This window comes from Abrus precatorius, unplaced genomic scaffold, assembly GCF_003935025.1.
Source record: "Abrus precatorius isolate BTA unplaced genomic scaffold, Abrus_2018 Scaffold3, whole genome shotgun sequence".
Taxonomy (NCBI): Eukaryota; Viridiplantae; Streptophyta; class Magnoliopsida; order Fabales; family Fabaceae; genus Abrus; species Abrus precatorius.
Genome location: NW_020874373.1, coordinates 8,939,079 through 8,957,658, shown reverse-complemented (window position 1 = coordinate 8,957,658; position 18,580 = coordinate 8,939,079). Strand labels below are relative to the sequence as shown.

Below are 18,580 nucleotides of genomic sequence, written 5' to 3'. Positions count from 1 at the left end.
TTCTACCAAACAAAATTTTAATTTAATATGGTGATGATGGATTGATGTGTGCAGTGGTGTCCTGTCCAGATCATTTGTTGTCCTCCCATATCATATTATATATATCGTGGCAAAATGAAGAAAATGGTAGGTCAAGGGTTTTCTTAAAAGTGGGCACTGTCAATCACGCGCGTTGTTTTATTTTTTATTTAGTTTTCACACAATTTATTAAATTTTAATTCATATGTTAAATAAATTTATAAAAAATGTTAAGGATAAACCACTAATTTTATAATTATCAAAATATTCACCATCCATAAGTTAATTTGACTCACTCTACACTAAATATTAGTTGGATTAAAAAATTTTAACACACAAGTACCTTAAATTTTACGATCCCACTCATCCACCACTTTTGTAAGTTAGGTCAACTTAACTCATGATAAATGGAATTATCGTGGATATATAGATTGGATTTTTCTGTTTTTAAAAATAAATATTTTTAATTAATATGTTATATATCGTATATAAACAAGAGAATATTTTATGTATGGAAAATTTTTTAGGATTTAATTAGAATATATTATTAGTATAAAAAGACAACTAATTATATAATATCATATCACTAAAAAATATTAATTTTTATGACAAATATTTTTTTAAATCATGTCTAAATATTATTTAATGCTTAATAATATAAGTTTTTTTTACATTAGCAGTTTATAAAAAAATAAAAAATAATAAGTTAAAATGTTATAATTAATTAGTACGAGTTCTAATAAGTAATTTTAAAAATTTAAATAGACATGATACGAAATGAAAATAAAATATAATAACTAATTATAATCTTTACAATTATAGCACCATGCTGATGCCACTCACAAATTTAATGGATATAGCAACATCATTATCTTCGCATAAAAGTTTACATATAAAAATCGTTATTGTAGTTTATCCCAAACGAACGCACTCTTTGAGGTAACATGATTTTTCTAAAATATATATATTTTTTAAAATATCAAACACAGATAAATCCCATTAAATTAAAGAACGATTGAATAACCACTCAAATCAATGTATAATCGAGACCATTTTCAGAAAAAGAAGAAGAAGAAAAGACTTTATAACCAGAGGGAGAGAAACAGAATTATATTATGTGGCATGGTCCAAATTAGTAGCAAAATTGAGAGAGAAAAAACTAAGTGAAAGCTGAATATTTTAACTAATCAAAGTCCTAATTATCTTAAAGTTAATTAAAATGAAAATGTGTGTCCGAACCTTATATTATAGTGAGGAATCAAACTGTGAGTCACAGGGCATTATTGATCATGTTTCATGAAATTGGATTACACATCGTCCCCACTTTAAGCAAGAGCCTCTTTAATCTTTATAGTATTCCGATTCTTTATCATTGTTACTTTTAATTATTATAGTAATGACCCACTAACTATGGCCTCTCTTGCGGCGTAATTTATCATAGACTTATGATCCTTACCCATAAAAAAAGGACTCATGATCCTTACGAAAAAATTGTAAGATATTATGCAAAAAGTGAAATATATTTTTTTTTATTAATTTCATATGATCTTCTAAAAATATAATATAATTTTGTCTAGGGATAACAATAAAAGAGCAAAGCATATGCATTTTTTTTATAAATTTAATTTTGATGAGTTGTAATTGTATAAAAAATTACGTTAACATTTAATAATATATTGTTGCATAATTTGATAAATTTAACATTTTATGCAATTAGTATTTCAAATTCATTGAATAAAATAGTAAATCAAAATCAAAATAATCATAAAAGTCTTATTCTAATAATGTTAACTGTGAAAATCAAATTATTTTTTTATAAACAAAATTAAATCCTTGGTTGATTTGATTTTGTAGGAGAATATTTAACCATTCACGGCACAGATATTTTTGTCTGCGTTACGCAAACAGATTATCCAGAAGCTTTATATTCAAATTCAACTAAATATTGGGGGTAATTTATGATTAAAAAAAAACGGGTATTTTTTTTGCATAGATACTAGATAGTATTACCTAATTTTCTTTTCTTAAAGAACAAAGGAGTATTTTGCAGGAAATATGTGGGACCCAGTGGTGAGTCTTAGTACCTACTTTAGCAATGAAGATGAATGGTATGGTAGGGGGTGGTGGAATACAAATACACATATCATCGACGGTATCTTTTGAGATAGGAAGGAGATTGTAGGTTTAATTAAAGAAAGAAATCCTTTATGTGGGAGTAACAGAAGCAGTGTGTGGAGAACAACACATCATAAACAGACACAACATTATCAACTGTTGTTGTTCACACACAATGGTGGGGAGACAGACATGATCTATCTGTGTTCTTCACAAGACTACTGTTTTCGCGCCTCATCCTTATGTAGCACAAACACCCACCTCCACCACTACGCTAGAGTCATCATCATCCCTTGCTAGTTCATAATCTTGTCACTTGTGAGTCTCTCTTTACCTCACCACTTGCATTGCACTTGCAGCATAGGTTGCTTCATTTGTGGGAGATTTCTTATTTGTGTTTTTCTTTTTCTTTTTCCTTTTGTGGTTGGTTTTGTTCATTTCGGTTCTTTTATTTTTCTGTCTCTTTTTGGTTTCCTGGGGGAGGATTGTGTCGAGTGTGTTTAGCTGACCTAGCCTAAAAGTTTTGTCTTTATTGCGAAATTTACGGCAATCTTTGCGCTCTAACTTCTGGGGTGTTGGAGTGGAGGTAAAGTTGGTCACTTGGAGATCTGGATGGGGCTGATTTTTAGAGACAGCGGCAATGAGTAAATTGGGTATGTGGGGAGCTTGTGTGCTAGGGAGACTGAAAATTTGTTCGAGTAGAGTGGATTTCTTGATTTTGGTTCGTAGTTTGGGACAAGACACTCAAGATCTAGGGAATATTGCTCTTTTGGGTTGCTCGTGTTAGATATCTAGTGTAGGGGTTGCTTGGATCTAGCCAAAAATGAAGTTATCTTGCATGTGTGTATTTCAGATCAGAAGTTTTTGTAACACACGGGTCTTATTGTTGCAAAAAATAAATGAAGTAGGGGTTTAATTCTTTCACTGGTTAAGTTGATAAACTGTTTTGAATAGACCAAGCCTCAATTATCCTTCTTTTTTTTTTTTTTAAATCATGGGATAATAAGAAATAACTTTTTTTGAGAATTTCATGTGACTTGATGATGTTTCATCTGTTGTAACCACTTGATATTCAATGGCTTAAGCTAAATTTATCATGTTGATTGTTAACTAGATACTCCAAAACTGCATTTCAATAAGGATTATCCGATTGATGGTTGCCCATTTCTTAACAGCTTGGATATGGGGACTCTGGCACTTGAAACTGAGGATGTAAACTCAGATGTATACCTTTCACTGGGGCTAAAAGAATTGGATAAAGGAGTAGGAGTTCCACGGGTTTTGTCACTTCTTTCTTCGCTTCTTGAAAGGTTAGTTCAGAGAAACGAAACACTATTGGAGGCAAATAACATAAAAGATGTTGTTACAGTGTTTCATGGTTTAAGAGCTCCTACTCTTAGTGTTCGTAAATACGTTGATCGTATCTTCAAGTACGCATGTTGCAGCCCATCCTGTTTTGTTGTGGCACACATATATGTGGATAGATTTATTCAGCACACAGAAATCAAATTGACTTCACTTAATGTGCACCGGCTTCTGATAACAAGCATTATGCTAGCAGCAAAGTTTATGGATGATGCGTAAGTGCAAGCTTGAAATTGAACAAACGTACATAATATCCGACTGCTGTTGTTTGTATTATCTGTCTTATGGTGGATATTTTGAAGCTGTGTATTAAATTTATCTAATTTGTGGGCCATATATGGTGATAGTTAATAATATGACTGGTCTATAGCTGGTTGACAATGACAACCTTAGTAGTGTTACAATATGCTGAATCAATGATCAATTTGACAGAAAGGATGATTTAAAGAAAAAATATAGATCCTAATACTTTTACCATTTTGGGTAGCTTTCATTGTCTATATTTGTTTTATTCAGCTAAAGCTAATAACATAACTCTATTTGGTTTTGCAGATTCTACAACAATGCTTACTATGCTAAAGTTGGAGGAGTGAGCACATCTGAATTAAACAGGTTGGAGATGAGCTTTCTGTTCAGCATAGATTTTAGACTTCAGGTTAGTGTAGACACGTTTGGAAGATATTGTTGGCAATTGGAGAAGGAAGCAGCAGAAGCACTCCAAATTGAAAGGCCGATGCAGGCTTGTCGAATTAAAGAAAGCTGGTCAAACAAAGATGATCCTACTTGTGCTTCCACAATTGCAAGATGAAAATATGCTAGCACCAATGTAATATTGCTGTTCCACAATTAAGTGGGACAAAACGAAATTTGAAGAGAAAAAGAAAAGATTGCTGTATACTCGCCATTGGTAATTCAATCATTTTTTCAGGGACCATTGTGGATGGTTATGCATCCTTTTCTCTCTAGTTCTGTTTTTTGTTTTGCTCCTCATTTGTAATTGCAACCTTGTAACGGATAGAGATTGTGATGAAATTTTATCACCTACAATTCATTTGAGTGTCCTCTAGTACCTGTAGTGGTTATGGTCTTCACCATAAGTAATATATCATTTGCTTACTTGATTAGGAAAAAATTGATTAGTGCCCAATTTGTCAATTCTGTATTTGCAAGGAAAGCACAAATTCTATTAACACACAACTTCTGAAGAGACAACTTTTAAGACGAAGGACTTTCTTATTGGACCAAAGATATTTCATATACATAGATTCTCCCACTTGTCATCTCTTTATCCCCACTCAAGCTAAGTGTTCTTATGCTGCTTAAAGTATGCTTTAATTCATTTTTTAAGGTTTAAAGAAATAATCACCAAATTTTAAAATATTGGCCGGCTTGAAGCGTTAGCTTAAGAGTGAAAATGAATAATATTTTATTAGATTCATATTGCCCAATCCCAATGACATTTACCCGATCCATTATCTAAAACCTAAAACCAGAATTCTCTCCTCTTATATACGGGAAATTAACTACTATAAGTTAATTAATAATCCTAGACACATCGTCAGTGCCAGGGTCTTAACCAATGTGAAATTTTTGATCATAACAATAATCGATGTTGAGAGACACCACCCTCATATTAATAGTAGGAAAAATCAGTAATATATGTAGCTTCCTCTATTTGATGGTCCTGCCAACTTCTAATTGCTTAGGCCTAATTACGTTTATCGGTTCTAACAGAAAGACCTTGAAGTCCATACCAAAAATGCAATAAGCATCGGTCCTAATTTCAATCAATATCTCACTACAACCAAGAAATATACACAATACTACATTCATCATGCATGATACATACATACAAACTCCCATCCCATGGCACACTAGTTGTATACAGCAGAGCCTCACTTCATTCCTAATAACATGAAGCATCCAAGGCTTCAAATCCTTGGTTTCGTGTACCACAATTCGCCAAAGGTTTGTCTTGTCAGAACATTCAGACCTGCTTCCATAAAGTTATTCATAATCACATCCATATATTCATTTCTCCCCGTGCAGGATAGAGTTATGCAGTCAGCTAGTGGAGGTCTCCAGCATAAGTTTCAACTTAAGCTTCATGGAGTGGTGCTTTTGAAAGCAAACATCTGACATTACCTTGGAGGCCTCTCCAGTGCAGTCCAACCAAACTTACCTTTTCTAAAATCTGCTAGAACCCGGAATGCGGCTTGATGAACATTTCCATTAAATACTTGAACTGCAAGCTTCTCTATGAATCTGCAATTTAGTAAATAAATATATAAAATCAAATTGAGCACAAACTGCTGAAAATATCGGGAGACATTAGCCCTGTCTGACCTCTAAATGCAAGATACACAAATCAATGCAACATAAGAATTTAAAGAAAAAATAATCACTGGCATACGTTTTACCACATCTACTGTCAACATCAATCTTGTATCGTTTACAAAGAGCATCTCCACCTGCATTGAACAAAGATTGATAATTATAAGTATGAATATGGGAAAGGGGGATCAAATCAAACAATGTAATATCGATCCAAATCAAAGTAATGCATCCTAAACAAGATACCATGAAAAAGAAACCCAGCCCCTCTTTGAGATATAGAAACTGTCATTTTTATTTAACCTAGATAGGATTCCACTTTGGGTCTTCATGGTACATACCTACTGTGGGAAGTTTTGTAAGCATCTGCACAAGAATTGCAGCAACATCAGCCACATCATAAGCCCTCTCTCCAATGTCATCACATATGGCAAGTTTTATAGCAGCTGACTGATCACTGATTCGCATTGGGAGTATCCCAGGAGAATCCAGTAGTTCAAGATCCTTCCCAAAACGAACCCACCTTTAACAATAAAATATGATAAATTACACATTCAGTATGTTAATGAGAAATCCAGGGGTACACCACTGTTTCTTTGTTTGAGCCAAGACTTTTAACAAAAAACTGTTTTTGACATTAATGGCACTTGGACAGAATAACCATCATTAACATTTTTCCTCTATTGAGAGCAAAGAACACCCCAGAATATATCATTTTCAGAATTTGGGCAAACAAAATGAATAACCTCCTTCAATTTCTTAACTGCTTTCAATTTATAGATAAAAAATTATTTAGCTAAACAAAATGAATAACCTACTTCAATTCTCTTGTGACTCCTGGCCTGGGAGCTGCTGGGCACATTCTTCGCTTTAACAAACGGTTGATCAAAGATGATTTTCCAACATTAGGGTATCCAACTATTCCAGCTCGAACCTACTAAACAGTAACCCGTATTCTTTAGATAATAACAATAATATTTTGAGAAGCATTGTGTGTTAACGAAAATTATTTGCTATCAATTGAAGGACAAGTATTGCTCCATGCAAATTAATGGATCTAATACCATAGTACATAATTTGCATAATAATTAATGAAATAACAATTGGAATAGAATTATGAACCAAAAGACAAAGTAACATGTTTGTAAAAAAAAGATAAAGTAACACGAATAATTCACATAAGAATCAGATATTAGGCTTAGCCTTGGAAACTCAATTATATCCATTGAAAAAGGACTAAAAGTGTGTACAGCTAATAGATAAGCTACTAAGGCACCTTTTATTTTGGTAAAATAAGAAATACAAGATGAATGCTAGGGGAAGAATGTATAAAGCAATCAGCTAAATTTTATTGTTATATCATTCACTGAATCATTGTTTCACACTAGATGAAATTTACTCAAAAGAATCAGCAAAACTTTGATTTACTATACAATTTACTGGACAATATTTTAATTTAGGGAACAGAGAAGCTGCAAGAAAGAAAGAGAGTTGTGACTATTGAAAACAGGTATGTATTCAGCTCTTTCTTTCTCTAACAAAACGTATGTTCCTTATTCTTTGAGATGGAAAAGTAGTCCTTTTTATAAGTTACATGAGAAAAAGAGAGTTGTGAAAATGAAAAGTGAAAACTATTATGGACACCCTAATTTATTTCTCATATAAAAGATATGATTCCTTATTCTTTGAGATAGAAAATAGTCCATTTACCAGAGAAATAGCATAGAGAATGAACAAAAGAGAATAAAAAATGGGTTTGCAATTGCTAGGAGCAACCCACCGGACGAGGAAGTAGTCCTTTGGATCTACGCTTAACATTTACATCAGCTGCTAATTCCTTGGCTAACCGGCCTAGCTTCATTGTGCCCTGTACATACAACATATGATCAGACATCCTCTACTTGAACCTTCAAAACATGAAGACCTATGGTAGGAAAAAAATCTTGTTTGAATACCATTCCGAGCTGCCCATTGGAGAAGACAACCTTCGTGCCATGTCTAGCAAAATAAGCCGCCCAAGCATTTCTGTCGGCAGTTGATATCATGTCTTCTCTATTCAAAACCAAAATTCTCTTTCTATTTCCAAGCCATAGATCCATCTACAAAAGCATAAATAACAGTGAGATAAAGATTCAGGATCTATTGTCCTAGAACTTAAGGCATTAATATTGTAATGGTATTACGTGACATTCATAAAAATTTCAACACTGGCACAAAAAGATCCTTTTCAACATTGACTGTAACGATTTATGATAAAAACTACCTATCAAATGAAGCAGCTAAGTCGCAGTTCATGTCAACAGTCAATACAATTTTTCTAACCTATGCAACATAGCATATGATAAGAAATTAATAAATAGTGAGTGTTTTTTATTAGAATTGTAGCATTCAATTGCATTGAATTCTGTAATTTTCAATAAAAACTTACTGTATGTACATTTTTATTATATACAATATTGCACTATTTAGAAAAACCATTAATAAAATTAATTAAAAAAGAAAGAACATGCCTGTGGATGACTTGTTGACATAGGAATTCGTCCATCCCGCACCTCTATTACAACATCAATCAACTTGAGTTGCTCCTTCAGTTCCTTTTCTGCTTTTGCTATATGGCCAGGAAACCACTGCCCAATACCCCTAAATCAAAATCAGCATCCCAAGTTTTGCAACAGCACACAACGCAGATAAAATAGAAAAACACGTAAACACCTTACCTGCACAGGGCGTAATGCCTTTGTCCAATGATAAAGATCAGTGTCAAGATCACTCCAATGATCATTCTGTCCTTGCCACCCTTCAAACCCATTTCCGTTTGGATTTGGGTACCCATTTTCACTCCAACTAGGCCCTTTCACACCAACTATCTGCATCACAAAAATATTCAATGTTAAAGTCCAGAGCTTCCTATATTTATAATAAAAAATAAATAAATAAAATTGAATTTTTAAACAGCAAATACATGACAGTTGTTGAAGGGTACGAATTAAACGAAAGCAATTTCGAAAAAGATGAAAACTCGAATGAGAAGGGGACCTGAATGGTGGGAGATTGAGATGGGAGGGCTGATGGGGAGAATCTTGCTCTGTTGGAAACGAAGTGTGAAGAAGAAGAAGAAGATAACGGTGGAGAATTGGGGACCCACAAGTTTGATAGCTGAACACTCATCACCATGCTATTGCTATGCCTCTCTCTTCTGTTTCTGCTTCAATTTTCAACGCTGCCCACAACGCTAGCGTTTCTCTTTGGGATAATTCTGAACGAAAACCCCTTTTTTTTCTTTTATTTTCGATATTCACCAGATGAAAGCTAACTGGATTTTTGTGTGTAAAATATAATATGCTGTATTGGGCTAAAAAAATATAAAAATTATTCATTAAAAATCGTTTGTAAAATATAAATTATATATTTTTTAAACATTTAAAAATAGTTAATTATTTATTCAAGGTGCAATGCATCAATAATGTGGCCCATCTCTCAATTTAATTACTTTTGAGACCTAAAAATTATTAAAACGAAAGCCATTTCCTATTAACTGAAAGAAAAATTTTATGACTTAATTAAAAGAACAAAAAACAAGACCAGAAAATAACAGTACCTATTGTGCTGTTTAAATGTTTAAAAGATAAAACGCAAAATCTTTTTTAATTTTGGTTCGTGGATGACTTATTTGAAAATTTCGAAAAGGGCTAAAAATCCCTATGGCTAAATAGAAGTAGGTCTTTTTGTGTTTCAATGCAACTTGAGTCATCCAAGCTTATAAAAATATATTTATAAGAGAATGAAATAAATATAAAAAATAAGTAATTTTTTCATAATTAAAAAATAACTTATGCTCTTCATATTTTAGAAAATGTAATTCCCTTTGTAGAGTTCAACAAACAAGCTAATAATGTGTTCCTATAAAAAATTGTTCAAATAAAACACTCATACAAAAATGTCCAAACTCTAAACACTATCCATATTATAAACTTTTAAATATAAAGTTTTTAATTTCAAAAAAGTTTAAACTAACTTTCAAATATATTTTAAATATATTATTTTATATCATTAAATTTATACATTTTGATTATCAATGAAGATTAGTTTAAGTAATAAACAACTCAGTATCGTTTAAGAAAAATTTTAAGTTTGAGTTTTTATTTATACAAAAAATTCTTGTGTAATAGACTCACCTATTACATCTAAATACACAACTCAAATTATATATGAATTAAACTAGATAGAAAAAAAATTATATATTTTAATTATGTGTTATTTATTTTTTTATTTTTAATTAAATAATTAGCAATTAATTGGAACAAAGATGTTTTTGATTTTTCATTTTATTAGTCCAGGGGTGGGAAGTAAATGGATCTTTTATCACTATAATTTGCTTGTCTTCTGAATGAGAAAATCAGTACATTACACTAATTTAAAAGTCGGACTGAATCAACTGCTTTTACTGGTTGAACCAAGAACCAATTAGGCGTTCAATCTAATAAACTCAAAAAATCGGTAGCTTAAGAACCAGAAAAAACTGGCTAAAACTTAGTTAAATCAATTAAAAACGGATGACAAAAAAATTATATTATATTTTATTTTTAAAACAAAAATCAAACATACTCTTACTTTTTATTTTTTAAAATTGTTTTTAAAGTAAATAAAAACTTAATGACAAATTATAAAGACTTATATACACGTTATAAGTTATATTTTCAATATTGATTTTTTTCTTGCAGAGGATATATAATATAATTATTTTATATTAATTTAAAATTTAATTTGTCTTTATTTTTTAACATTTGACATTAATTTGTTATTTAGAAATATATATTTAATTACCATTAGTTCAATTTTAAATTAATATCATTACCAATCCAATAATCAGTCCGATTCTTAAAACATTGTTCCGTTGTATAAAAAGCATTTCAAGCCAGCAATTGCCAAATCTTCATGGGGCACGACCAGAGGTGGCCCGAAATTCACCCACCTCTTTTGCTAATAATTTGGTTTAATCTCATATTCATGATATCTTAAAAAGGTTATGTTCCTCTTTGGGTCAAAGAATTAACCTCCTAAAAAACTGTAATGTATACATTCTTATCACCAAATGATTTTAACAAAATACGTTACTTCTAGTCTATACAGTCTTGTAACTCAGCTACACCAAGATGACTATTCCCCCACCAACCAAGCCTGTTAATAAAGAATGATCTGTAGTTCTATATCTAAGACATTTACAACTTTGTACATTTTCATCATTCCTCATAATGGCTAAAAGGGGATCCTCAAGAGTCAGCTGAATCAGAATCAGAATCAGCGTTGACGAGTAAAGTTGAGAAGAATTCACGTATGTCTGGTAAAATGCAACGAACCAGGCGACAATACCTGCATATTTGAGAAGAACATAACATTTGATCGAATGATCAATGACTGGTTGGCTTTCCTGGATTAAATTAGCCCCACCCCTCCTCTCCCCTCGATAAACACAGTGAAATGTGAAAGCGCTATTCAGGTTGTAAAGAATGTAACATACCATGGTTTGGCGACTAGGTTATCAAATTGCCCCAACATAAACAGTATGCATGAATGTTTTAATGTAGTAGCATTGAAAGCCTCCGACATCTCGTACATTAGTGATACATTTTCCACAGAAATATCCTACATTAATTTGATGAGGCATGGGATAAATTAGGCCTAAAAACGTTCTACAAAAACAAAGGAAATAAAAGCCACCGTGAAACTCATTTCTACCTGAGAAATAGCATATTCACAAATACGCTTAAGGTCGTCTAGAAGATACTGATCAGCAGCTTTGAGAAGATCCTGCGCAATATCCAAGTTGACGTCTACTGTTCCACAGTATATATACCTAGAGTGCCAACAGAAAACCACTTCATACCATAAGGCATAGTATAAAAACAAAAAAAGTAAGAAAGAAAGGAATAGCAGAAACTGCACCTCATCATCAACTCAAAGACTTCCCATGTAATATTTGGAATCTCTATATGCTTGGCTTCCGTTTCCTGCACCACACATCTAAAGAAATTAATATGGATACTTACGCTAAAGTCCTGTTCCAATTCAAAGTGATTGTGAAATTTTCATGTCAGGAGCAAGTTGAATCAATGCATCAGTTTAAAGAAAGCAAGTAAATGGACTAGTAACCATGGTAGTTTATACTCAAATATTTACAAAGTAGAGTTAGTTACAGCCAGTGTCCTACCTTTTATACGTAGAATAATTGTTAAGAAAGTAAGGACAAACAATTTCATTGGAAGACCATGTCACAAGAAAACTAAAAAACAAATTTACAAGATTAATTATTGCTTACCCTGTAACCACCGTCAAACATTGCGCGAAATATATCAGAAGAAAGTAAACAATCTCTGTGAGCATAAAAACTTCTACCTGAAGAAAGGAAAACAGTAAATTAGTACATATATCAAAATCAGTATCCATACAACAACTAACGGAAAATAATGGCAACAGATGCCCCACCTTCAACTAGGAATGTGACATCAGAAAGATTAGGATTGTTTATATATTCCTCGCCCAGGTACATCTGCAGCAAATATAGCCAACAATAAATATTATCGTGCGCAAAAAATGTAAAGTAAAAATCTCGTTTTTCCATTTTCATCCTCCTAACGTAGACAGCAAAATATCAGCAATTCAATTTCGAAGACAATTAAGTACTAGACTGATTTGAATAATGCAAATACGATAACATAGAACAAATGATTCAATAAGGAAAACAAAAATCCAAATAAACTAATGTGATAAACCCACTCATAAATAGCAAAAATACCTGGGGAGTAGGGGATGTAGGAGCAGCGTCAACAGAGACAGATCTGGATTTGGTAGCCAATATGTGAAGCGCTGCGGAAGCATCACCCTTCTGCTTTACGTTTGAAGATTCAAGAAGTTGCAGCAGCAATTCTAATCCTGAATATTTATCATCACACTGATTGAAAATAGTCTCCAAGTAACGCGAGTGAGAAATGACGAAAAATATATGGATCAAAGTTTATTACCGTTATTGTCAATGAATATAGTTTTTCGATCGTGAGGAGAACATAAATGAGCAAGAGCAATAGCTACACGTGTTTTAACACCTTTTTCGGCAAAGCGCATAAGATATATCAGGTGTTTCAGTACCTGCCAAAGAGCAGTAGAAATGAAAATCATATTCACCAATGTAACGGGGGTGGGGGGGAATCAGTTGAAAACTTGAAATTAATTATGAAGTTCTCATAAATGACTGAACTAAATCACCCGGATAAAATTTGCAAGAAAACTCACTCGCCCATGAATCTTCTCCTCTAATCTTTTTAATGTCTTTGCTACACACTCTTTAGTAGGCTGCAAGTTAAACGACAATCGTAAGGAAACCCGCTTTTAAATTAGAGACAAAAAAGAGTTCTAGTAGTGAACCTTAATTAAAAACACAATTATCATTAAGAAGAAATGCCAGAAAATTAAATAAAATCTGTTACTTTTACAAGGAAGAATAAAAAACATACTTGAACTTTGAAATGCCCATCCTGCAGTTTTTGAAAACCACCAGCCTTAATAATATCTGCCACATTGTCCTATAATACAAAGTCGTTAAGTCAGTGCGAGCATATCACATTGCGCATTAATGACTTCCAAAAGGCAACGTACAATGTTGACTAAGTAAAGAACAAGGAAAGTAACTTCACCTCATTATCAGCAAGACCATAGAGAGCAAAAGCAGCATTATGTTGAAGAGACCCATCCTTCGAGTCAAGAAGATTGAGCAGAGGCTCTATACCTCCGTTGTGGGCAATGCCAGCTTGATTATGTGAGTCCTAACATTTGATTATGTATGCAAAAATAGGTCAAGAAAAATACAGTCAAAGAAAAAACCAGCATATATATAATTACCGATACAAGGAGCATAAATATGTCGCATCTTGTATATGAATTTTTAAAGAAACCCACCCAATAAGTGTCAGGTTTAAGCCAGCAAATCCAATATAAAGCCAAAAATTTACTCTCTAGTATTTGAGAAATTCTTAAGGAGGCAGTGCCTACCATAGGCTCTCCATTCAACATTAACGCATGTACGATTATGTGCACGATCTTATAAACACGCATATGAAGAATGGCTTTAACAAGTCAATTGTTGAATAGAGATTATATGATAGACAGTGCCTACTTAGAACTTCATAGCATTTTAGCTTATCAAATATTAACATTAAATATGAGATTGTGGAACGATCCTAGATCAGGCTGATCATCCTCTGTTATGATAATAAAAAATTCAGTCTGAATGCATCAATTTATATTCTATTTATAGGCATATGGCTAAACGTTCGTTAGTAATAATCACCTGTGCCAATCTTCCAAGTGCAAAAACTGACATTTCCCGAAGCTGTACATCTGAAGACTTGAGCATGTCAACTAATGGTTGAATAGACCCTCTCTGGGCAATGTGAACCTGCATGAACCACGAAGTATGGAAGTCAATTTGAGAATCACATCACCTACTGACTAAACATATTGCAAGATTGCAACACATAAAGCTTGATCTACCTTGCAATCTGAATCTGTTGCGGCAAATTGACCAAGTAAAAGAGCTGCTTCTCTTTGACTCTCCAAACAGGGGGACCTATCATTAGAATCGTGAACTTGTAGACATAACTTAGGGGGAAAATACTGAATTACTGATATGGAATTAGGTCACTTTCAGCAAGCAACTCTAATGTTTGATATACATCATGATTCTACTATGGATTTTTTACTGGAGAAACAAAGATTGAAGTGTAATGTTACCTAAGCAACCAAATGACAGGCTGCAAAGCCCCAGCCAGAAGAACGTCTTTCTTAATATTTGGTGAAGAGTGAACCAGATTTCCAATCACACCAACCTGCAAAAAGAACTAATTCAGCTAGTGCTAGTAGTATAGAACTCTGCAGGCAGAAAAATCAAGTACAATGGATTGTATAAAGTCATTTCATCATCTTACCGCCTCATAATGTATTGAGGGATCATCTGATCGAAGCATTAGTACAAGAGTGGGTAATGCGTCGCATTCAACTATCTGCAATTTATTATTCATGTAAGCAACCACAACAAAAAATCGACCACACCATCGCTGCAGAAAGTCAACTACCTGAATTTTATTGTCATCGTTTTTAAATGCAAGAGTTCGCAAGGCCGCCGCAGCTGCCCTCTGTACCTTTATGTCATTGAATTCAAGCAATTCAACAAGAGGGGGGATTCCACCTTCCATCCTGAATTTACCATATCCTTATAAGCCTAGAGAATAGAACATTGGTGTGTGTGTGTGTGTGTATATATATATATAAGTATGGAGAAAATAGAAAAACCTGACAAGGGTCTTAACGCTGGTATTTTCATGGGCAAGGTTGGTTATTGCATCCGCTACTCTCCATAGAAGACCAATAAGTGATTGAGAAATGGCGCTTGTCTTGTGCCTCTTCAATAAATTTACAAGAGAGGGCAAGGCTCCAGCATCAACAATGAATTCCTGATACTCTGGCTGTTGGATGACGATAAGCAAAAATAAAAATCAGGGTTAAGATGCTTAATGATTTACAAAAATAAGGGGGGGGGGGGGGGGGGGGGGGAGAAACGATAAATGGTTTCAAAGAAACATAATCATTTTCTAAACAAGTGCCATACTGTATTACATTACTAAATGGAATGCACATAGAGATTCAGTGATAACACACACCGCCTTTATCAGTGGCACAAAACATCAGAGAAATTCCAATTTATTCGTTTCTTAATACTAAGCAGTTGCAAACGGAACTTTCAGATTCATCAAGACATTCTAGAAAAATTAATCCATAATAGTTCAAACATTTGAAAACCAAGACTAACAATACACCCTTTATCAGTGGCACACACATTAATTGAAGGATCAACACCAGAACACCTAAAATGTTTTGAGTAACAAAGCTTCTGCCACATACATCAATGTCTAAAATAAAAGTAGATTATATAATACAAATAATCCAAAGTAAATCTATAAGCACCCTATTAAATAAGCTCTTCCTCGTTCTACCTTAGATTCTATTATACACAACATAGCTATATTCGTCTAACTAAAAATACTTTGAATTTCACATAATTAAGAGTGTGAGTATAACTTAATTACTTTAACAGCAATAAGCCCTAGGACGAGGGCACATTCTTTCTCCACCTCGTGCTGGTAAGGCTCAACGACACCGTCGCTGTCATCTTTCACGGAGCATGGCGCGTCTAGATGCTTAACCAGAGCAGGAACAGCACCGCCATTCACTATGGTATCCACAAGATCCTCTGCAAGAAGTAGCGAAAGAAAACGGAAATTCAGCAACAGCGCGAAACGCATAAACGAAAACGGATATGGACGGAAAACGGCACCGTCATTGGCGAGTTCGGAAAGGACGTGGACGGCAGACTTAACGGCGGCGCGATTTGAGTGTGAGGAAGTGGAATTGAGGAGAGAAACTTGTTGAAGAATCTTAGCAGAGAAATCTTGGTGCAGTACCTTGCGATCTGTTTGGTCTTCCATTGAGTCGTTTTGCTGTTCGAGCTTGCGTTTCAAGCTTCGTCTAGCGGCGGGGTGGCGATTTTCCATCACAGTGGTTAGATAAGACGAAAATCAGTGAATCGATGTTTGGATTTGAGAGAGAACGGAAAAGCGAAAGATTGACGAGCTTCTCTTATACGATGGGGTTAGCGCTAAGACCCTTTTCATTAGCCCGCCAAGTTTCTTTTCAACATTTTTTGGCTACCGCGCGCATCCCGCCATGTGCGTTTATAAACTTGTCCTCATTTTCCTCTTAAGGAAATAATTTGAAACTTACAAAGCAAGCTCAATTTCCCAAAATAAATAAATCAAAAAATTAACAATATTTTCAGAGAATCAAGAAAATTGATATGTTCCTTCACTCATTTCGTCTGCAATACAAGTGCAGTTGACTAATATAAATTATAATTTCTTAAATTTAATATTTCAAATTGTATAACAAATTTTAATAAAATTTATGTATATATTTTTTTTTAAATGATTTATGAAAATGTTATTACTTTTGCTAACTCGTGACTTTTTGTAACATAACAAGGTAAAAATTCAGTTTAAATATTATATGTAAAGATTAAAAACAAGTACAAATTAGTGATAAATCATAATCAATGAATATTATATGACTACATAATCAATGAATTTAAAAATAAAAAACTTTAAAAGGTTGAAGACGTAATGAGTCAAGGAACATTTAAATAAAATAAATTATAAATTAAAAAACTAATTAAGTAATAAAATTAAAAGGATTACAAAATTTTAAAAATTCTGTCTAACGGTTTATTAAATTCATTTTAACGTATGCAAAAAAAAAATATCTTTAAAATATTAAAATTAAGGGGTATGTACATAAAATAAATCTAAACGAAGTGATTAAGTTTAAAAAATGAATGCAACTTTAATTGAAGAATTTTTATAGTGTACACAATTTTAAAAAAAAAGTATATGTGCATCAAAACACAAGAAATTTTTTGTTAAACTATAAATGAAAATTAATCGACGCAAAAAAATATCTAAAATTATTTGAAAATTTATTTATATTGGTCTGTTTTTTCATGTAACGTTAAACTTTAAAAACTTATAATGTTTTAATTTTTAAAAAAATCTTATAAAACTTTTATGAATGACCTGCGATTACGGTACCTCACGATATCATTTTTTTATTGGACGCTCGATATAATATGTTTTAATAAAACACAATGGAAAAACAAAAAGTGTTTGTTCAATAGCTCAGAGAAAAAAAAAAACATATAAAATAGAATAACATGTGCTTACGTGAGTATATTGTATTTCAAGTATTGTAGCCAATAATATTACGACACTGTAACCACGTATATGGTCAAACTCAAATTGAAATGAAGTTCGATTTGTTTATGGTCAAACTCAATAAATGAAGTTCAGAGTGATGTTGCTTTTTAAACGTTGGGCTAGCTGTGATTTTTTGGTCCACACGAAAAATGATTGCAGTTTTTTTTTATTGACGTGCTATATACTTTCTTCCTTGCCTCAACTTGATAAAGAGTGTTAGGCCTGACAAATAACAAAACCATATTCCAGCCCAACTGAGGAATGGCCCAAAGAAAAACAAAGAAGTCCAAAAATGAGGGTCAAACGGGCCTCTGAACGAAGATTAAAGCTTGGACTCCCCCACCCCCGCACCTTCCCAGAAGAATGAAACCATGCATTAAATGTTTGGATGAAAAAGCAATATCTTCAATTAAAAATTAGTTTGGAGTAAAGCGAGGTGAGGCTGAAAAGGTTTAAAAATAATAAATTTTTTAATATATAATTCTTCACTGGACATAATTTTTTTAATTTTAAGTTAAAATGCATTTTAACTATAATACAATGATATCATAAGCATTATCACGACGTCTCAGTTAAAATGTTATGTCAACGTAAGTTTGAGATAAAATAAACATGTCGATGCTAAGATGCGTCCTTATATGACGGTGTGATTGATGTTTTTCTATGACACACTCTCCTGAACCTTATTTTGTCATACATATCAACCATAAATAGACGGTTGCATTGAACAAGACACGATATCACGTTGATAAGTAATGAAAAATTTAAGCCTTTACCTTTAAAAAACGAAGGAAGGGATGGGGCTTTGGTGTATGATACGGTTTTTAAGTAGTGTAGTACATTGTAGCCAAGCTGTGAAGGTTGGTGTCACTTGTCGGCGAGGTTAAAGAAGG

The 18,580-nt window shown here is 33.0% G+C and overlaps 3 protein-coding genes across 4 annotated transcripts; 1 reads left to right on the top strand and 2 right to left on the bottom strand.

The window, feature by feature from the left end:
• Positions 1-2,143: 2,143 nt before the first annotated feature.
• Positions 2,144-4,549, top strand: LOC113860887 (cyclin-P3-1). The gene is made up of 3 exons (XM_027493434.1): positions 2,144-2,451; positions 3,309-3,713; positions 4,051-4,549. The coding sequence occupies exons 2-3, from the start codon at positions 3,316-3,318 to the stop codon at positions 4,304-4,306; spliced, it is 654 nt and encodes a 217-aa protein (XP_027349235.1). The 5' UTR covers positions 2,144-2,451; positions 3,309-3,315; the 3' UTR covers positions 4,307-4,549.
• A 523-nt stretch (positions 4,550-5,072) lies between these two features.
• LOC113860886 (DAR GTPase 3, chloroplastic) lies at positions 5,073-9,084 on the bottom strand. 2 transcript variants are annotated; one of them, XM_027493432.1, is made up of 9 exons: positions 8,869-9,084; positions 8,550-8,699; positions 8,343-8,459; positions 7,788-7,931; positions 7,613-7,699; positions 6,651-6,766; positions 6,174-6,355; positions 5,912-5,969; positions 5,073-5,763 (listed from the first exon to the last, which is right to left on the bottom strand). In XM_027493432.1, exons 1-9 carry the CDS (start codon positions 9,004-9,006, stop codon positions 5,640-5,642), a joined length of 1,116 nt encoding a protein of 371 aa, XP_027349233.1. In that variant the 5' UTR covers positions 9,007-9,084; the 3' UTR covers positions 5,073-5,639. The 2 variants fall into 2 exon arrangements, with proteins under 2 accessions (XP_027349233.1, XP_027349234.1); XM_027493433.1 differs by having other exon boundaries at positions 5,210-5,763; positions 5,919-5,969.
• A 2,018-nt stretch (positions 9,085-11,102) lies between these two features.
• On the bottom strand, positions 11,103-16,433 carry LOC113862117 (ARM REPEAT PROTEIN INTERACTING WITH ABF2-like). Its single transcript, XM_027495254.1, has 19 exons — positions 16,217-16,433; positions 15,969-16,132; positions 15,175-15,347; positions 14,958-15,078; positions 14,811-14,885; positions 14,617-14,711; positions 14,377-14,452; positions 14,174-14,281; positions 13,521-13,649; positions 13,341-13,409; positions 13,120-13,179; positions 12,852-12,975; positions 12,626-12,762; positions 12,316-12,379; positions 12,149-12,225; positions 11,776-11,840; positions 11,569-11,686; positions 11,351-11,475; positions 11,103-11,202 (listed from the first exon to the last, which is right to left on the bottom strand). Exons 1-19 carry the CDS (start codon positions 16,431-16,433, stop codon positions 11,103-11,105), a joined length of 2,097 nt encoding a protein of 698 aa, XP_027351055.1.
• Positions 16,434-18,580: the final 2,147 nt, after the last annotated feature.